At 38.2% G+C, this 22,802-nt stretch overlaps 1 protein-coding gene across 1 annotated transcript in view; it reads left to right on the forward strand.

The window, feature by feature from the left end:
- The first annotated feature begins 13,030 nt into the window (after positions 1–13,030).
- The window catches only part of LOC149531866 (uncharacterized), a 37,527-nt gene continuing 27,755 nt past the window's right edge, over positions 13,031–22,802 (forward strand). The window contains exon 1 of the mRNA XM_089808533.1: positions 13,031–13,387. Coding sequence (XP_089664659.1) covers positions 13,202–13,387 — 186 coding nt within the window. The 5' untranslated portion in view covers positions 13,031–13,201. The remainder of the gene's footprint in view (positions 13,388–22,802) is intronic.

The raw sequence follows: 22,802 nt of genomic DNA on the forward strand, positions 1-22,802 counted from the left end.
GTCCAAAATATGTAAGAAAGAAATCTTTTCAGTAGGGTGACAACAGTAGGCAGACACAGTCAGAATGACTGGTGACTGAGGTTAAAGGGGAATCTTCACAATGAAGAACCTAAGAAGGACTAAGCGACAGTAGATAGACACAGCCAGGACGACTGGTGACTGACACAAAAGAGATCTTCCATAAAGGACTCTTGAGACGTGACCCGAGCAACGGTAGGCAGACACAGCTAAAACAACTGGTGACCGTTGCGAAAGAGATTCTATGAGGAGAATCTCGAAAAGAGTGACACTATCGACCGTAGGCAGACGCAGTCAGAACAACTGGTGACTATCGCGTAGGAGATTCTATGAGGAGAATCTCGAAAAGAGTAACACTGGTGGTAGTAGGTAGACGCAGTCAGAACGACTAGTGACTGTCACGTAGGAGATTCTATGAAGAGAATCTCGAAAAGAGTGACACTGGCAACCGTAGGCAAACGCAGTCAGAATGACTGGTGACTGTCGCGTAGGAGATTCTATCAGGAGAATCTCAAAAAAGAGTGACACTGGCGATAGTAGGTAGATGCAGTCAGAACGACTTGTGACTATCGCCTAGGAGATTCTATGAGGAGAATCTCGAAAAAAGTGACACTGGCGACCGTAGGCAGACGCAGTCAGAACGACTGGTGACTGTCGCATAGGAGATTCTATGAGGAGAATCTCGAAAAAGACTGACACTGGCAACAGTAGGCAAACGCAGTCAGAACGACTGGTGACTGTCGCGTAGGAGATTCTATGAGGAGAATCTCGAAAAAGAGTGACACTAAAGGGGGGAATGCGCCTGAGCTATGACAAGACTCAATCCATGGATACATGAGCAAGAAAAGCAGGAAAGCGAAAGCATGAAAGTGACTAACAAGAGGCGCCTGTTTACCAGGTTTTCACCTTCTTGGCAGGATTTTCCTCTTCTTCTTTTTTTTGGTATTACGAAGGCACCTATTGCTAGGTTTTTACCAGGTTAACAACTTTTTCAGGACTTTTTCAGATTTTTAGGATTTTTTTTAGGACATTTAGATATGTGCAGAGAGCTTGCTGAGATTGAATCAACTATAAAACCGCTTCAGGTGGAGAGTGTTCATAGGCTCTTTAAGCACTTCTCCTTCAGTTGTGGAAAGTTGATATGCGTCAGATCCATATACTACAGTAATGATGTAAGGACCTAGCCAGTTTGGTTCAAACTTTCCCTTTTGCATTCGTTGTTGTTGATTCTTAGGATTCTCTCTTAGGACGAGATCACCCAGCTGGAAGTCACGTGGCCTAATTCTCCTATTGTAGCTTCGTGCCATTCTTTGTTGATATGCTCGTAGATGATCACAGGCCACTTGTCGTCGTTCATCCAGCAACACAAGCTCTTGAAGCTGGGCTATCCTATAGTCATCATCTGTGATAAGACCTTTCATAGAGATTCTCAAGGTAGGAATCTCGATCTCTATCGGAAGCACAGCATCCGCCCCATATACCAACGCAAAAGGAGTCGTGCCCATTGGAGTTCTAATGCTTGTTCTATATGCCCACAGGGTTGGACTTATTGATTGTGCAATGAAGAATTTTGAGGATCGCCTTATTGGATGCCTCAGCTTGGCCATTACCTTGGGGGTAATAAATGGAAGACCAATGTTGTGTAATTTTGAATTTCTTGCACAGTTCCTTAAGGTCTTTATTTTTGAATTGTCCTCCATTATCAGTAATGATTGAGGACGGTATACCATATGTACAAATGATGTAGTTTGTGATAAAAAGCGCTACAGTTTTGCCATCAGCAATTGTGAGAGGGACTGCCTCTACCCATTTCGTGAAATAATCTGTAGCGGTGATAATGAACTTATATCCATTAGAAGAGGTTGGGTGAATCTGTCCCACCAAGTCAAAGGCCCATTGTTGAAATGGCCATGTTGTAGTAGAGGGAATCAACTCTCTAGCTAGAGCATGAATGAGATTCTCGTGTAGTTGACACTGTTTGCAGGACCTAGCATATTTAATAGCTTCTTGCTCCATTTTAGGCCAGTAGTAACCAGCACGAAGGAGTTTGCGAGCTAGTGTTAGGCCATTGGAATGAGATCCGCAAATGCCTTCGTGAACGTCAATTAGTGCACGTTTGGACTCATCGGGTTCTAAACACCTAAGGAGTATTCCGTGGAGACCTCTCCTATATAGATCGTCAGCAATAATGACATAATGTGAAGCGTTACAGATTAGGTAACATTTCTCATTCCGGGTCAGACCTTCCAGAATGGTTTGATTACGAAGGTAGGAATAGATGTGATGGTAGTGGGATGATTCTTGTCCTATAATAGAACATATCATCTTGGAATCAGGTGTGTCATAGGCTAGGTAGTGTAACGCTTCCACCAAGAACTCGTGTCGAAGATCATTTTCTGGCATTTGTAGAAGGGAGGCCAGAGTGGCCATGGCATCAACCGCTTTATTATTTGCGCGTGGAACCTGTTGGAAGGTGATGTGTGCAAAATATTTCGTCAAGTCACCAACCATGCGTTTGTAAGGAATTAGTTTTTCATCCTTTGTTTGATACACATAATTTACTTGGTTGATGACAAGCTGAGAGTCACCGAAGATATCCAACTGATCTACTCTCCATTCAGCTGCAATTTTCATACCATTGATCAAAGCTTCATATTCAACAATGTTATTTGTACAAGGAAACATAATCTTGTATGCTTTGGGCAATGAGTATTTCTGTGGTGTGATGAAAAGTAATCTAGCACCTGATCCTTGTTGTGTGAAGGATCCATCAAAGAACATAACCCATGTATGGTGAGTGAGTGTTAGAATTGACTCATCTGGAAAATCAATGTTTATTGGTAGAAGACTCTGTATGGGTGCCTCGGCCAGCTGATCTGCAATTGCTTGTCCCTTTATGGCTTTTTGTTCAACATATTGGATGTCAAACTCACCTAGTATCATGACCCATTTAGCCAATCTTCCTGTGAGAGCTGCCTTACTAAGCAAGTACTTTAATGGATCTATTTTAGCCACAAGCCGTGTAGTGTGAGCAAGCCTGTAGTGTCTCAACTTCTGGGAAGCAAAGACAATTGCCAAGCAAGCTTTCTCAATAATACTGTAATTTTTCTCATAAGATACCAATGTTCGACTTAAGTAATAAATAGCTCTTTCTTTGTTATCATTATCTTCTTGAGCCAACAGGATTCCCAAAGATGTTTCAGTGGCTGAAATGTATAAAAGCAAAGGCTTCCTATGCATAGGAGGCATCAGGATTGGTGGATTGACAAGATATTCTTTAATCTGTGTTAAGCTTTGCTCACAATCTTGGCTCCAATTGAATTTCACACCCTTATGTAAGGTCTTTGTGAAGAGTTGTGATTTATCCGCCAATTGTGAAATAAATCTGTGAATAAATTGAAGCCTTCCCTGTAGTCCTCTCATCTGACTGATGTTTCGAGGTGGTGGCATGTCCATTATTGCTTGTACTTTTTCTGGATCTACTTCAATTCCCTTTGCAGAAATAATATATCCTAACAGTTTTCCTGATGTGACACCAAATGCGCATTTCTTAGGATTGAGCCGAAGACTAAACTTTTCCATATGATCTAGGATTGGTCCCAAATCTTGCAAATGAGTATTGTGTTTAGCGCTTTTGACCAAAGTATCATCAACATAGTCCTCCATAGTTCTATGCATCATGTCATGGAAAATTGTAGTAATAGCCCGCTGATACGTAGCTCCAGCATTCTTTACACCAAATGGCATCACATTCCAACAAAAGGTTCCCCATGCACATGTGAAAGCTATTTTCTCTTGATCTTTTGGCACATTTTTTATCTGATTGTATCTAGAAAAACCATCCATAAGTGAGTACATCTCATAACTAGCTGTCATGTCCACGATCATATCAATATTAGGGAGCGAAAAATCGTCTTTAGGACATGCCAAGTTAAGATCACAGAAGTCTGTACAAACTCTGATAGACTTATCATGCTTGGACACAGGGACAATATTGGATATCCATTCAGCATAATCAATTGCACGAATGAAACCAGCCTTCAGAAGTTTCTCTAATTCGGCTTTGACTAGTAATGCAACATGAGGATGCATTTTCTGAAGCTTCTGTTTAATTGGTTTTATGCTTGGTGTTATGGACAAGTGATGCATAATAAGATCAGGATCCAATCCTGGCATGTTAGAATATGTCCAAGCAAAATTTATTTTCTTTCCCCTAAAAAAGGCAATGAATTGTTCCTTTTCTTCAGTTGACAATGACTGAGCCAGATGTATCACATGAGGATGTTCTTCTGTGCCCAGGTTAATCGGCTGTGTTGGCTCTATTAACACTGATGATCTCTCCTGAAAGTGACTGGGAAGGACATCAAATATCTCATCCGTGGGCGCCTCAGAGAGGGTTTCACCCTTGGATACGTCTTTTGTTTTTACTTTTTTTGGATCTGACACTGCCACAATGTGGTTTTCACCATCGGACCTCTTGCATTTTTTCTTTTTAATTATGTGACTGAGATATTTGATGTCGGCCTCAGTCATGTTGATGCTTTGCTCATTGGTGGAAGACGTTACAGGTTCGATAGCATTTAGGTAACAGGCAAGAGTATAGTCATTCTAGAACGTGGGGACTTCGTTAGATGCATTGGGGTTCTAGTCTATAAGCTCGAGATGTGCGAGTGAGAGAGTAGTGGCTGGTTCAATTGCGTTCACAGTATAGTTATTAAATGCGTGGACTAGCAATTCAAGACCTACGACGACCTCACCCACAGGTGTATTCAAATGTCTCAGAGTACGAACGTTAGTAATTGATGACTCTAAGACACTAGTTGGATCAGACCCCTATGACCTATCCCTAGACATTTGACTCACTTCGATTTGATTTTCATAGACATGCACTTGGTCAATGTCTTTATTAGTAGTCACTTCGGAAAGATTGTCAAATTCATATTCATGAGAATCAGTGCTACATGGTGAGAGACTATAGAACTCCCCAACAGTGATAGGGACATACTCTCCTTCAGCCTCTGGATTCTTGCACAAATACTCAATATGGCATGACTGACTAGATTCCCCCTTTTCTGAATGATATTTGAGTTGCTCAGTATTGTCCTCAGAAGAGTCACTAGTATCATCCACAGTGCTAACACGTGGCACAAAGTCATCTGGCTCAGCAAAGAATTTAGCAAGATCATAAGGAATAGGATGAGGGTAAGAATCCTCATCATCAGATTCTTCCTCTCGAGTACCTGATTCAGATTGTGACTCATTTTCAGATGAACTCTAGGTACGGGTATGAATTTATTGGATCCCAAATGGAAAGGGACCTTCTTGAACCCTAGGCCAGTTGTGTCACTGTTGCTTCGAGCTGTTGCTTTGACAGGATCTATTAAACCATTGTTATTGCACCCACTAGGGCCGGTTCCCTTGTAGCCAAAACGCTTCATAAGCTTAAGACCGGGTCCATACTTCTTAGGAGTGATTTCTCGAGCTTGTTCTGTTAGGTCTACTGGAGACTCTTCTTTGTAAAGCCATGCAACAATGGCTCTGTTTTTGCTTTCATCTTCTAAGGGAACTGTAGCTTTGACAAAAGAGCCATTAAACTTGGTTTGAGGTGTCAACACGAATGGCTTCTTGGCTACTGAGGGTCTCCCAAAATGTCGAGGGGACTCTGGAATTGATGTTAATGATAACACTGGTTCCATGTGGTACTCTCCCATACCAGTTTCTTTCAATTTAAATAACTGCTCAATTTGTTTCAGCTTATTGTTGTGACAATCAGTAGACTCATGGTTAGCAGGGATGAAAGAATCAGCAGCTTTGAGCATATTGCAAGTGTAGCTAGTAGTTGCAGGAATAGTAACTTCAGAGCCATGAAATGGGAATTTAATGCATTGGTGGTATGTGGATGACACAACGCGCATCTCATGTATCCATGGCCGTCCCAACAGAATGTTGTAGGCTAAGGGAATGTCAAGCACCTGACAAGTGACATCCCTTTCGACAGGACCGATGCGAATTGGTAAAGTCACAAGACCTAGTGACTTTCGTTCTACTTCATTGTATGCTTTAATAGTGATCTTTCATCGAGGATCAACAGAGTCCGCAGAATAATCCAATTGTCTAAGCAGAGCCGCAGAAACAATATTTAGGCCAGCGCCATTGTCAATGAGTACCCGACGAACACGTGTCTAGTGGATCATAACCTCAATGTGTAGAGGCTGATTGTGTGGGTGATTCAGTGTGTTGTCATCCTCCTCAGAGAAGGTCATAAGATGAGGTGAGGTTAGGTGACCTACCATGGATTGAAATCATTCAAGATCAAGATCTTAAGGAACGTTTGCCTCAGTGAGGGCTTTGTCCAGAATTTGCCTATGAGCAGGTGAGATTTTAAGCAGCTCAAATATAGAAATGTGAGCATTGGTTCATTTCAATTGATCTAGAACACTATAACTGGTTGCAGTCAAGTTCGTCGTGTGTTTTGCACCTTTACCGGATGGACCAGCAAGGGCTTTGTCCTTGTGTTGTTCAAGATTTGAAGTAGGAGGTGTAGGACCTTTGAGCAACAATTTTGCATGAGAGCGAGTAATAGCGTTAGCACAGTGTTGCGGAGACGCATTATCCATGTTATTGGAAGTAGGGCCTCTCAAGACAAATGGTGTCTTGGGTTTATCGTTATCTTGCTTCCCCTTTATGGTAATAACGTCGCAGTATTCAGAATCTACAGGTTCAACCATGTGAATGACATTGTCATTAGTGGAATATGTATAGTTGACCTTATTGTAGGGTTCTGGTTTCAAAGTCTCTCCTTTTTCATAAGCTAGGAAAGGCTCTTTGAACGCCTTGTGGTCCGAGTTTTTGTTATGTCCATCTACCACAAGTTCACCAGCATCAATCATGTCCTGGACTTTATGACATAAGTTTATACAGTTGATGGTTTTATGTCCCTTGTTTTGGTGATACTCACAAAATGAGGTCTCATTCCACCATGGTGGATGTGGTTGTGGATCATAGGGACGAGGGTTATCCATTGGTGAGATAAGCTTGTGTTGTAGCAATGTTTTGTAAACCACATCCAAAGGTTCTCCTAAAGGCGTATACTCTAGCTTGGGTCATGCTGCCCATGAGTTTCTCGGTTTGTTCCCAAACGTTTTATTGTCAGGAGGAGGCTTCTCAGCACTTTTGGCCGCTTTGAAGCAGTCTGTGAGATTAAATGCTGCTTTAGCAGGTTTTGGTGTGACATTATCAACAACCCCATCATGTACAATTTCTCGGTTCTTGTTGACATGTTTGGTTTTATCCCTGTTGGATGTGGAACCTTGTTTTGAGTCTCTCTGAAGAGTGAGCTCACCTTTCTTGACCATAAATTCTTTGATACGGATAGCCTGTGTAATCATGTCTTCAAAGGTACGTGGACCTTGTAGTTGGACTCTATACCCGAAATTAGGTAAGAGGTTATCAGTGAAAATGTCGAGCTTCTCCGTTTCTGGGATTTTACGGGAGTACTTAGTATAAAGCTGTCTCCACCGTTGGAGGAAAGTGAGAAAAGGCTCACCAACCTTCTGTTTAAGGTTGCATAGATCTCGAATATTTATAGGATGTTAAATGTTATGAGAATATTGCTGAACAAATGAATTATCAATTTCATCAAATGTCTTGATACCAGGAGGTAAATGTGAGAACCACTCCAAAGCTTGACCACCTAGGCTTCTAGGGAATAAATGCATGAGGTACGTTTGATTGTGTATAAACTCCATAGACAAAGCACCGAATTCTCGCAAGTGATCTTGGGGATCAGTAGTACCAAAGTACTTGTCATATTTGGGTAGTTCTACACCTCTTGGGAAAGGTGGCATGTTTATACTTTTGTCAAATGGAAATGAACAAAGAGCGTCCAATGTGTATGTCTTTTTGGGTTTCTCTTTCTCATGCATCATCTGAGCCAATTGGTCTTGCATAATTTTCAATTGTTTTTGGAGTTTAGTGGTCTCAGTTTCTTCTTCACGTGTGATAATGGTCTCCACATTGAAATGTGTGGGCAGTTTAGCTCCCTCTTGGTCGAGTTTGAGAAAGTACTTTTCTTTCTCTTCGTTGATTAGGATTCCCACGACGTTCTGAAAGTTTTTGTCTCTTTGACATCTTGCTATGTGTTCAGGAAGGATTTCCACCTCTTCTTGTTCTTCATCATTGTCATTTTCTTTCTCTTTCTCCTTGTCATCCCTAGGTTGTTCTTGATATCGACTATGGCTACCCCGTTTAGGTTCACGATTAGTCATTATAGGAACTTGTTCAGTTTTCGCACGTTGTGTTTCAAAAGGGTCTGTGGAGAAAGGGTCATACATTGTGTTTGAGAATGCAGGACTCCTACCTGTCTCAGTATCCTTTTGGTAAAAAGGATTCCTAATTTGTTGCAAATTGGAAAATGTTCGTTGAACTTGAGATGACCTTGCAGGTGAGGAAGACTGTGAAGATGCCTCACTAGCCAAACTGGATATAGATTGCATAGCGAAAGGTAAGCTACCTCTGCCACGATTACGACCCCTAGCGCGACCACGTCCAATGTTATCAGGATAAAACACGTTGTCGCTTCTGGTTGTGACAGTCATAGGCAAGGACAAGAAGCTAGAACCTGGACAAGAACTATACTAAAACTGAGTCTTAAAAAGGACAAGATAGTAGCAAGAATGATGTTCACTAAGGCACAAATGGTCTGATTTAAAGGCTAGAACAACAAGAGATTATGACCACTGTGGCACAAAGTATGACAAGCATTAAGACGAGGACCAAGATTACATATGAGACGAGACTAGTCAAGGTATAAGACACAAGTTTCAGTTAAGTGAAGTGTCATTGTTCTAGGACTGTTTGCAAACAGAGAGTGATAAACGAACACAGAAAAGGACAGCGTGCAGGCTGCAGATAGCTAGAACAGACCCAGATTGTAAATGCTGATACAAAATCTCGCGCGAAAAACCTTTACGGGTCGTGCGAAGAAGTTTTACGGGCCGCGCGAAGATGTTTCTGTCTCGCGCGAAGATCAGTAACAGTTTTTAATTTCGCACGAGAATGTTTCTGGATCGCGCGAAGATGCGCAACAGAACTTTAATTTCGCGCGAGGGAAAAATGGCTTCACGCGAAAGCAAAATGATTTCGCGCGAGAGCCAAATGATTTCGCGCGAGACTAAAAGATTTTGCGCGAAAGGACAAAACAGTTTCACAACAACGACTAATTTTGACAAATTTTTTTGATCGATCCAATAACCAAGCAGATAAACAGGCACGTAGAATAGCAAGCAAGTGATTCCAAGCACTTCTGAAAATAATGAGCAAGGGCAAAAGCAACCTTGCGCATGGACAATCAAGTGACTTAGTTTATGCTAATCCCTAAGAGAGCTATTTGTGTACATTTTCAAAGAGTTTTGCAATCATTGCACACATTCCTAGAAAATAAAAGTTGGCTTCTTTAAGGTATTTAATAATGGTTTGACTCTGCAACTTTTATGGCTCACAGGGGTGACCTCCAATCCCGGCGCACCGAGGTTTTGACACAGACTGAGAACTTAATCTTCAAGAGCTGCTAGGGAGATCTGACAACCCAAAATGAACCACACCTGTGGAGATTTCTTCCACAAGGACATTTATATAACGGTTGTCACTACCATGGCGAAAATGGCTATTACCGCTTGAGGTTTCGTCATCACAGTTTTCCCTGTAGAGGGATTGTCTGCTACGGTTAACCCTCTCTAAAGGTGACCGACTCACAATAGTATACCACAAGGGGACTTAGCTTCCAGATTCAAGGTTTTGACACCTTTAGCCTAATCAAAACAAACAGATTAATCTGACACGCTAGACTAAGATTATCTCTTAAAGATCTATGATATCATCTTCTTGTGATCTATCAACCTCTTTGGAGAAAGGATGCCTTAATCAATAAGTCAAAGATTCATCTATCTACGAGATGCTCAAAGTATCCTCCCCACCCATAAGGAATCCGTCTTAGAGAGGAGTTTCACTAGGAACCCACTCCCTCAAGATCCACGAATAGTGTTCATGGGGGCTTAATTACTATGTGTGTACAGATGTTAATTTTCGAAAGCAAATCTATCTAAAAGTAATCAAAAAGCACAAGGTGGTACACTTAATGCTTTAACTAATGTGAAGTGAGTCCAAAGATGTGGAACATTTAACCCCTCACACAAGCCAAAACGAGTCCACAACTCAGAAATTAGTGAGTTCTAAAAAGCACAAAAGGGTTGCCTTGTGGAGCCTTTAACGCTTATGTCCTGTAGACCCCTCCCCTATTTAACGTGGTGCTGAGCTTGCAACCACAGGGTGGAACGAGGGGCCGACGGATTAGCGAGTCCAATAACCCAAGATAGCTAATCAGATCTATCACTAAAGACTAAGCCTGCTAAATGAATACTAATAGAGATCACACCCTAGTATGAGTTTATGCATGTGTTGTAAAATGGAAATACAGAAGGAAACACACAAGCTCAACATGAAAGATGTTTGTTTTAGATCCAAATGAAATGTTATTAGCTGATGAAGATAACCTGGTGATCCTCACAACGCGCTTAGTAGATTTTTACCTGTTTTTGACAACTTTAGCACGCTTTTCCCATTGTTCCACAAACCGCTGCTATGCTGTTCAAAAAAATCAAAAAACACAGAAACACTAAAAACTGCGAGCAGTCAGTAGAAAAATTAGAAAACACGCAAATCAATGCAAAAAATTTGCCTCTGTTAGCAGAGTTTCGCGCGAAATTTCTGACAGTCCGTGCGAAGAAGTTTACGGCCCGCGCGAAATCAAATTCGGCTCGCGCGAGATTAAATTTGGCTCGCACGAAATTAAACTCGGCTTGCGCGAAATTAAAATCGGCTCGCGCGAAGAAACAGGTCTCGTGAAGCTTCGCGCACCAAAAAAACTTTCTCGTGCGATGCGGAAAGAATCTTCGCACGAAGATTCTAGATCCTCACACGAAAATGAACAGTTTCGCGCAAAGATTCCCAAATCTGTACGGAACAGTACGGACAGAGAACAAAAAAAATGATTAAAAAAATGATTAAAAAAATACAGAAAGAGGCCAAAAAAATTGATTTTCTTGCCCCACGGTGGGCGCCAGAAATGTGTATGTGAAAATGCGGCCTATGCTAACACACACACTTCAACACGGTCCTTATTTGCGAATTCATCACGGAATGAACATTGAATTGTTCATCCAAAATTTGCCTTGCAAAGCAACCTGTTGCCTTCGATCTAAAGAGATTTTGCTTGTTAATATCCTCAGAATCGAGGTGCAGGCAACCAGACCCTCTAAGAACGAAGGATTTGACAATGGAATTAAGCTAAGAATGAGTATACAGATTAATCTAAAAAAAATGAAAGATGCAATGTAATCTAAGAACAAATGAAGCAAACTAGATTAAGCATATGCATGATTAACTAAAATGAGATCAAACTAAGAATGAGAATGTATGCAAGAAATGTAAGTAAACATGAGCATGAATTTCAACAGCAATTCGATAGCAAATCAATTCATCCTCCTAAAATGAAGAGATGAGGGTCTCTTAAATAGAGTCTCTTGGAATCCATCAACGGTTGAGATCGATTTAGATCAACGGTCAGGATTGAAGATGAGTTTCAGTCATAAAGGGAGATTCCCAAATTAAGGGGAGTTAACAGACTTAATTTGAGTAAAATAAGGAGTTAACTGTTTTAATTTGAGTAGAAAAAGGAGTTAACTGAGTTAACTCATTTTTGATCAATAGTGAGCTGGAAATTCCCCTTTTTTGAACTGAAGAGAGATTTTGTTTGAGATATTTAATTTAATAAAATGAAATATGCTCTCATAATTACTTTTTCTATTTAATTAAATAATCTTTAATTAATTAGAGACACTTTTGTTTAATTAAATAACTTCATTTAATTAATTGAGAATGGCTTCCCATTTAATTAAATAACTTTGTTTGATTATTTAGAAGTAAGTACTCCATTTAATTAAATAATTTCTTTTAATTAATTAGAAACACCTTTCCCATTTAATTAAATAATTACATTTAATTAATTAAGATAGGCGTATTTATTAAATTAAATAAATTTAATTCCACAGTACATTAGCCTTAGGATATAATTTAATTTAATTAAAGTATAAATACTTTAATAATTAAATTAAATATTAATCAATAAGTTTAATGTGACTAATATGAGTAAATACTATAGGAATTAAATAATAAGCATGATGAATGTAGATTTAGGTTTTCTGCATCTGACAATTAAGTCAAGTAGTGAATAGCAGAATGAGAATTGCCTATTAGAATAGGACTTTTGAAATTATCAGGAATAGACCAGAATTGGTATAATGGCAATGAGCCAATTTTGGGGTATTACACCTATCACATTACGCTGGTAAAGAAAACTTCCACTCACCATGTCATGAGCTCTTACTATACATAAATTATAGGGTCTCGTGCTTTAGAGGGCAATAATTGACATCGGTAAAATAAAAAGAGAAAGGATGACATTTACAACTATGTTTACAGTAGAGAGACTAGATAGTCCTCTTATTCAACCCACATTTACCTTCCATAGGTATGCCAAAATGCAAGTATTCTAAAATTAGAGGGATCTCGCTTGAAATGCAACTATTTTTCATGTAGATAATAATAAAGATGACATTTTCCCATCAAATGTTCTAATAATCCATATGCAAGTATCCTAAAATTAGAGGGATCTTGCTTGAAATGTAACTATTTTTCACATATATAATAATAAAGATGACATTTTCCCATCAAATGTTCCACTATAAAACAAAATAGAGTAAGAGAGACTCTCTACAACAAAGATATCGTGCAACATTATGTGATATATATAACACTATCTGTGTATACCTTGTACCCTTCAAAGGTGCAGATGCTAGTTTTATTAAAAATTAAAATTAAAGTGGATTAATGACAAATAATTTGACGGGGAGCTGTCATTTCATTTTGCAAAGTAATAAAATATCCCTTAACCCGTAAACGTTTGGGGAAGGATACAATCCGCTTTAGGGCATCAAGACAATTATTTTGTACAGCGCAGTTACCCAAAATATCCGTCTGCAGGGAAAATAGCAGATTTGCAATTTATATTTGCAGCAGATAGAAATTGTTGCTGTCGGAGACGAAAGCTTAAAGATTGATCCGGGGCATGGGGAATCTCTACGTGCAGGCGGTGCCACCAGCAGATTTGAATAAGAACACATCATGGTTCATGTATCCGGGCGTGTGGACAACTTACATTCTCATCCTCTTTTTCGCTTGGCTCATCGTGCTCTCGGTCTTTGGATGTACTCCTGGGACAGCTTGGTCCGTCGTTAGTCTCTGCCATTTTGCGGTCAGTAAATTCATTCAAACCTTACAATATTAAAATTTAATTTCCTTTTTTTTAAAATCAATGGTTAGCTAAATTCTCGTTTGAGGGATGGCTTTGGGGATTATGTCCGGCATCGTCCATTGAGATGGGCTGCACCTAGTTTGTTGGATGTGATTTCTTATTCATTTATGCTTTATCTTTATTTTTTATATCTGCTCTGCCATGGGAGCCCTAATGCTTTCCCATGCTCCCCACCTAGTCTAATTTAATTGATTATTTTTCAATGCCACGAGACTTGGGCGTTACTTGCATCAAAGTCAGAAAGTAAATATGTTTGTGTGTAGATGAATTAGTCAGGTTTGCTCGACTCTTGAACATGATCATCAAATGGACGTTTGAAGGTACATAGTTTAAACAATATGCGCGAAAGGTAAATTGAAGTTTTCTCTTGTGTTTTCTAAAATATCACCTATAAAATTTTTATATGTGTTGAAATGGAGCCTTGTGGTTTTCAACAATATGCAATCTTTTCCTGTAACTTTGCATTTATCTCTTTCTGTTGTTTTCATCCTTGATAATTTTTTATTTTACTGGACTAAAGCATTTTGAAATGATGTTTAGATGTCCATATAAAATCTATTTATTTTGAAGGTTTGTTAAATATGGAAGAGTAGTAGGACTGAACAACTAGTATCAGTAGGTCCATTGTACCACAGCTGTAGGGTGTATACTACTTATTATTATAGATCTAGAGTTATATTCGCTTAAAATCTCCCAAATGCATATGTATGTTGTTTATCAAGCAGTTGTTGTATTTGTCATCCACCTTATCATTAAGTCTTCGTTGGCCCATCTGTCGTAAATTGTAATCATTGTTTTCCTTACTGCTTATGTTGTTGTTTTATTACAATATATTCATTGAAAGGTAACTGGAAGAACTTTTGAACTTCATTCCATGCTAAGTTTATACAAGTATGACAGAGATGGATCAAAAGATGATTTTAAAGATTGTCTTATTGGTTTCTCAGTTTGTTGATTTGACTATCATTTACAGCGACCATAGATTTTCATACTGCTCATGCTGTTCATATACTGATAACTGGAAGAACTGTTGAACTGTAATGCCTCCTTTGGGGATATTCTTATATTTTTCCCTAAAACCATAGCTTTAATCAAAATAAGAAATATAATACAGTTAAGAGTATAAATTCACCAATCTGAAAAGTCTTTGACAAGATAAATACTGGTTTAGGAGTTGCAATCATGTTAGTGAACATTTGAAATGTAATCAATAAGGCCAACTATTTTCATAAGGGTTAAGAATCCAATAATATATTATTGATGTTATTAATAATCATCCAAAGCATATTCCTATAGTAACCATATTAGAAATTAGAAAGAAACTTTGCAAACTCACAATCTCAAGAATAGTTATCCTTGTATTGCGAGAGCATGGCTGGGAAATGGTTCACTCCATCCATCAATTCACCTTGAAGGCACTCTATTGTTCTCAATCAAGCTTAGAAGCACTAATCAGCCTCCCAGTCCATGAGACTTAACCCGCGACGAGTGGCATGACTGATAAGATTTTGAAGATTACCTCCCATCATCCAACCCCAAGATCATGCATATGCTTCCCAATCCTCATGGCTTAACCTCCTACGTGGGACATACTTCTTGGCAGGTATGTCGAGTCTTCATTGCAAACTCAAAAAGCTTTATCAGCCTTTATATCTTGCATCCATTTCTACCCAATTTGAAATAGATAAACTATATGAATATGTCATCACCTATATATCAAATAGAATTACAATTAATTTACCTTTAATTATCCCTATAATTTCAGCAAAGAATAAATATTGCGTTCATAAATTGTACCACACTTCCACACATAGATTCACTTATCCTAAGCTGATAATAGTAATTCAGATTTTTCTCATAATCAAGATCAGATTACCTATTTAACGCTTTTCTTGTTTCTTGTTCAATCAATTGAATTCTTTATGGATTCCTTCATCAATAATTCCATTCTCTTTTATATTCCTCAAGGTGTGGGAGTCACAATCCTTCACAAGTGGTGCAACTCTTAATATAAGGTTGTTTGTTAATTAAGTGCTGGTGATTATTTATCTTGGTTGGCCTCCTTATTTGTAACTTCAATCTGTCTGCTGTGTCAGTCCTTTATTAATTCTTTAATTTCATCAAGGTTGGCTGCCTTCTATTAATTTATTATCTGCTTTCTTTGAATTTGGCTGGCCTCCTATTACTTTCTATCACCCAGGTTTAATATTAAAAGGTGCCGCTATTTTATTTTGTAGATGCTGCAATTTCACCTTATAAAATGTGTAATCTGTTGTATGGGTATGACAAGAATATGAGGGAGATGTAACTGAAAGATGATTACAAGATTATGTTGTTTTGATTTCTCAATTATTAATCTGGTTAAATTTTGAATGCTTTGCCTTAATTATTAAATGCCGTACAAAGTAAATTTCATCCAGTAATTATTAACTGGATTGAGGTTTTAAATTTTTTTAATTTGCCAAAAAAAAAATGTAACTAGTATTTTTGCATGGGCATGGGGAATTAGGCTACTGGAATTGACAAATGTGGATGCCTATTTAATTTCATTAAAGAATTTTTGGTTAATGTCAATGATAATATCTATATATCAATATTAAATTTTAATATATGAAGGATTTGATCGAACTTCCACTGGCTGCATAGACGCTCTAAAACAAACCTGTCTGCTGAAATACCTATTAGCCAATAATGTTAAAGACATAAGGGCACAGTTTAACAAGGTTTCCAAAACCATCAAAGTATATTTATAACTGGTGATAACCAAGAAACATATCACTGAGATAGTTATCTGTTTAGAAGATATCTGTCCAGATCTGTTTGCACCCTGTACTAATGTTACTGCATTGAATAGCCTCATCCTCTATATCCAATTTATTCAACAGGGAGCTCATCCAGATTGGTGCCCAATATTTAGAGCTGATCATAGACTATTTTCAATCTGTCCGTTCTGTTGATCCGTTGGATTCCATGGAGATTTATTAATAAGATGCCCTGTCTTTTCGATACCTTGTCTATTCGATATCTTGTAATTAATATTTAATATTTATTATCTACTTGTCTAACTTCTGGGAAACAATTTTAGCTCAAGTTACCTCACCAATAGTGATTGATATGCTATCAGGGCTGTTGATATGTGCAAATTTATGGTGATTTCATTAACATATTTATACGTTAGCTATCAAATGGGAATTCAGTAGAGATTGTATTGTCACTTATATATAGCTCCATGCATGGAGGGACTCTCACTTAAACTTACAACTGTGAAGCCTCCTTTGATACTATTTCATGATAGTTATACATATTCACGCTTTAGTAAGTTGGAGGCAATTGAGGTCTACGGATCATTTAGATGAAATGATCATTATGGGTAGGAGTTGATGCACTACTTATATGTGAACCACCTCTTTTCAATGTTCTTTTCTAAGTTGCTGAATCGGGAGTGGAAACAAGAATGAGTATGTGGGTACGAAACACTGGTACGGCAGAATTTTTTTAGGAGGTTGTGTGCGTTTTTGGTACTTTCTTACAAATGTGTGTGTGCACTGTGTTATATGCATATGCTTATGTGTGTGTATGTACGTATCTATCTATCTTAGAATTAAGTTTAGAATGTCATATACCTATACATGTGCTAAACAAAACCATTACAAATTTCAAACTTTAAAACATATCATTCTAATTTTAATTCATGTTTCTTTAAAAAAAAGATCAAGTCAGAATCTGATGATAGGTAAGTTTAGAGTTCGCTAATCAGCAGTCTTGGTCTTAAAAATATCTAAAATATCAACTAGAATCACTAAACATTCCAGGATTTTAAAAATACAAATCCCAGATGTGTACCCACAAGGGATTCATTCAGAATCAGATTCCGATTTGTTTCATACCCGGAAACACCCAGAAAAGTCCTACAGTTCAGCAACTTAGGTTCTTTTCTTCAGTTAAGTGTGGGCTTTATTGGAGTCCACACCCCTAAAAGTATATACAAATCCTGAGGGTGCAGAAATGGGGCAGGCAACAACTTTCTGCCACCCAAAAAAAACCAAGATAATGCCTACGTTGCCAACCATCTACAACACCCTCAAAGAGAAATCCGTAAAAAGGAAATAACCAAAAAACTTAAGACATAAAACCATCATAATAGCCTAGGTCAGATACTAGATTGGGCTTCAAATCTATCACTGGCTTAAAAAAGGAGTGACATTTAGCTCTTAGTAAGCCATTAATAGATAGAAATGTGTGTCAAGGCAGTTGATATTTTTATCCTCCTATCCCATAAAAGAAACCTTCAAATCATCAATATATAAAGCCAAGTTTTAATAAAAGAAGGCCATGTTCAAATGCTTCTTCACCAATTACTTGGAAAGACAGCTGACTTTGACAATATCTTCAGTGTGTTGTAGGAGAAGGTTATTCTGACGCCCAACAAAAAGAGCTCAACCCACAATTTGATCTCAGAATGATCACCTCCTTATTGGGGATGGACCTGCTCAAGATCCAGTTGAAGGTTATAGCATCTGAAATGTGCTTAAAGCCTACATCAACGGAGACTTGAGTGACCGAAGCTCCAATATTAGCAAAATCATTTTTTCTGAAAATAGTTTTATGGAATTTAGGGTCATCCTATCCATGATTTAGAAGGCATTACATAGGTGGGATAGAAAACAGCCCTGCCATAAGGGCAGTTCCTATCGGATTTGCAACATTTGAGTGAGAACTTTATGGATATCATCACTTCCTATAACTGTATTGTAATGAAAGAAATGTGTTGCAAGTAAGGTAGGTATCCACTAGCTTGGAGAGACAAACTAGGGAGCCTAGACCTGACTCTTCTCACATTAGAATGAAGATAATCCACTAGGCTCAAGAAGGCTCAAGTGCTGAGTGATTGCAATGATCCTTTGCTATAAATGGAGAGTTGCATGCATAAATGTGATTTAGAAATGTAAATGCAAGATTTAGGGCTAGATAGGGAGAAAAGATGGGTCGTTATGTGCACGGACAATTAAGGATTTGAAATGCTGATTTTTGGACTAGAAACATAAATCGGAGACTATAGCACATCTGCAGACCGAATCTGATGCCGAGATTTGGGGGGGGGGGTGTAATGTGGTGACTTGGTTGCCCTATTCCTAGGAATGGGGCGGCCAACTTACCCTATTCCTTAAATTTTCCAATAAACTTAGTTGTAGAGTGTAGCCAATCTCTTGATCTTCTTGAATCTTAATCTGTATTGTTGCTGCCTATTTCTGCACTCAAGAAAGAGAGGATGATGTATGGAAAGCGGATTTTCTCTGTCAAACCCTAGTTTTGGAGTCAATCTTGGAATAGAAATGAAATATGCTTTGAAAGAAAAGTGTAATAAGGTATGGTAGAGGCTAGATCTGAAAATGAAATGCTTATACTTTCATAACATTCTTGACGTCAAAGTGCCCATGAAGGTACTTGATATTGATATGATAGTTGAAAATAGTATCATGGACATGTTCACAATTTTACTCCATGATCTTCAATGCTCAGAATACTTGATCTCTTGCCTGTTTTTTCTGATTGCTTGAATTTCCTTAATTGGTCTTGATGCTTGAACGATATTCTTACTTGTATGCTTGGTTTTGTATGTATCTCGAAATGAGGGAGGTAAGCTTGTTTATATACCTCACATCATGTCAGGATGCAAAATTTAAAGAAAGCTGGTACAGGCTCGGATTGCTTGCTTAAATAAAGCAACAGGATTTCAATTTGGGGCCAATCATTGGGGAATAGGGTAATTTGGTTGCCCAGTGAGGTTCCAAATTGGTACTAGGAGTCTTAATTGAAGAGAAAATGGCAAAAAATAGGTAGAATTTGGCTGTGGTAAATGGAATCAAGGCTGAATCAAGCATAATAAATATGGAAGACCAAGGACACTAAAATAGGGCCTAAGTAAGCAAGAAGTTGTATAAGGATACAATCTACAACACTACAAAGACAAAAAGAAGAGAAGCAGCCAAAATAGTGATAGCCAAGAGCGTGTTGCCAGATAGGGACTGATGAATTTTAATTGAGCGTCCCTTGTAATTTATGACCAAGTGCCATAAAGTTAACAGTTAGACGCTGCTAGCAATTTTTGTATGAGACATGGGGTGCTCAAAAGCTACGTGATAGTTTCCATCAAGATGATAGATATTTTTTGTAGAAGCTTACAACAGTCACTCTTGAAGACACTTTTATGCATTCTACAGTTAGAGGTAGTTTTGGGACCAGTTCATAAAACAATCTATTCTAGGGGGTTATTTTCTAGCTGCATAAGTTGATGTTACAAAACTAAAATTAGTTTTCTCTATTTTGTTAATTAGTTTGTGTGTTCAGAGGAAACTCAGAAAGTCAGTCACTATATTTAGGATATCTTTTTAACCTTTTTGTTAAATAGGGAGTACTTTATACATTGGGTTTATATTCTGCTTTATTTTCCTAGTTTCTGTGTTTTTTATTTAATTTTCCTTTGGAGAGCTGCATGTAAGGCTAATTATCTTAGGATTGTTTTAATTGTTTCTGGTTAATTATTTTCAGGAGATTAAATTCTGTATTAGATGCAGTGTTTTAACTTGTTTGTATGAAGTTCTGGAAGGAAAAATCAGATCTTAAATCAAGAATCAAGGAAGTTGATTTCAGAGTAAATTTTTTTTTTTCGTTTGTTAACTTTTGAGAAGCATCTGACCCATGCACAATTTAGAAACAAATGATACATATGAAGTTTTGACATTCTGTGGTATCTGCCACTCTCTCTACCCATTCATAAGATAACTTTCCTTTCTTACCTTTTTCCATCCTTCCACAAGGCAGAGTTAATACTTTGTTGCAATGATCAAAGCTCTATAATTTATCATGTAATGAAGCCATGGGTCCATCATTGTTTCAAAGGTTTTTTTGGATGGCTTTGTTTGGATGATTGAGGAGGACAGTGACACCATCAATGAATTTTAGAGGGAGAATGATACTCGAATTAGGTTGCCACATGAGAAGAGGATGCCAAAATGAAGTCAAGGGTATGATGTTATAGAAGTGTGAAATTGACGCAGGGAAGGCTGGGAGTAACTAAGGCCAATAGGTACACTCAGCTACCCAAACCATCATGCAAGAGTTAACACAACGGAAGCAAACACAAAAGAGAACAGCACCACAGTTTCAGCAAAACACAGTTTCAGCAGCTAGGTAAAAACTGAAAACGTGCAGGATAGCAGTGCAACCCAGGGTGCTCCTGCATCAGAAATTGATTGCTATGATATGGGTAGGGATGAATAATGTACTGGACAGTTCATATGAGCTCCAAGTTGGTGTATTGTTTATGCACTGCCATTCTTTAGGGAACATAAGGGTCAGTCAGTCCATCATTTTGAGCACAAGACATTGGAATGACTGGCTTGGGAGTCAACATGGCAGTCATTCATTCTAAAGGTGACATTGTGTGAAGTTTACATAGTACTATTGGGGCTTAAAGTGTATCGATGGCACACACCAAGCAGATTTCAAAAGTTTGACAACATTACTGATGTCACATGATTCACTCATGTCTGCTTTCTTTTGGCTCAAGTGTAAATAATTATTGAGCTTCCCTTACAAATTGTTGTTCACAAAAACCCATCTTTCATAAGTATTGGTTCACAAATATGAGTGTGAAGGTTTACTTGGTATACTTGTGTTGGTTAATGGGCCAAGAATACCCTGAGAATGTTTTACCATTGAGTTCAATTGTAACTCAGTCTACTTAGCTTGCTACTACATATGTAAAAGTGTCCATGATTATTATGCCTTATGGACAATTAATTGTATAGCTTCTAAGCACTTCAATGTTTCTGAATTTGTTTTTTTCATAGTGCATCATTTTGCTTGAAAAATCTCTTCAGCAAGGTGAAGAATCTTCTGCTTCTTCATGCTCCTTGTTACTCCTCTTTGACTTGCAAACACTCTTTTCCCTCTTACAAGCACCCTTTTCTCAGCTCTTCACTCTGCTTCTTGCTGCTGTTGCAAACAGTAAGAAACCAAAAAATGAATGCACATGAAGCCACAGAGTGAATTTTCAAGCAATATATCACGACACAGGCCCCAGCCATAGGGTTACAAAACGACCTATAAAATATAAAAAAATGATATTTTAAAGTAAATTCATTTTTTGCTATGACAGGGGATGCTGGTCTATCCTCTGGAGGGATTGAGGGGCACGTTTCTGTCTCCCTGTCCACTCAGGGGATGCCAAGATCTCCCCATGTCTCTGCTTGAATGGTGGCAGATGGCCGGTGCTGCCAGAAATGCCAGAACGACGTCCCACCGTCTGCGTTGTCCCTGTCTCAAAGGCATTGGAGATTTTGTGGGGAGACGTGTCCACAGGGTACGTTGCTGCATAGGTACTTTCTTTAAGTATGTTGTACATTGCTGTTATATTTTGGTACATAAATACCCTTTTGGTCAAATTGCCATGTTAACATGTAAATAGAAAAGGTCCAAAATATAAAAATATGTTAAACAATAGCAAAAATATGCAACACAATATGCTGTGTACTATTTTATCCAAAAAGTCAAACAATCTGAAGACCGGATTTCAAATATTCATTTAGCTGTAGGAAATGCTACTGGGTTTGTATTGCTGTTGCACAGGTACTTTCTATATGTATCTTGTGTTGTAGATTGCTGTTATATTTTGGAACATAAATACCATGGTTACCAGGAGACCCATCTCCTATACCTGGAGACGCATCTTGGAGACCTCCAGCACCGGAGACACATCTCTAGGTACCGGAGACGTCCCCAAAAATGTTTGGATGCAAAAGGTTTTGGTTGCCATCTCCAAAGTCCCCCAACCAACAATTGATGTCTCCCACCAAAAATATTGAGCATAAGGCATCATAAAACTCCTAAATCTTATCCTCTATCATCACCCCTTAAAAAATTGTTATTACTTATATCATATATGTTAGTAATTATAATGATAGCCACTATAGTTTTCCAATCAATTTGCTTAATTGCCTCTAGAAAGACTTGTCAATGATGTATAATTATTTCTTTATTAAACAACAATTAATGTCTAAGTACCCCCGTCTCCTATTTTTGGAAATTAGCCGTACCAGTACCAGTACCAGTCTCCAAGGTCTCCAAGTACCCCAGTCTCCTGGTAACCTTGATAAATACCTATTTGGCCAAATTGACGTTGTTAACGCTTGTAAATAGAAAAGGTCCAACATATAAAAATATGTAAAACAATAGCAAAAATATGCAACTCAATGTGCTGTGTACTATTTTATCCAAAATATTAAAAGTCAAACAATCTAAAGACTGGATTTCAAATATTCATTTAGTTGTAGAAAATGCTACCATGTTTGTA

Source organism: Cupressus sempervirens, chromosome 11, assembly GCF_028749045.1.
Source record: "Cupressus sempervirens isolate cs-2001-9-10 chromosome 11, ASM2874904v1, whole genome shotgun sequence".
NCBI lineage: Eukaryota > Viridiplantae > Streptophyta > Pinopsida > Cupressales > Cupressaceae > Cupressus > Cupressus sempervirens.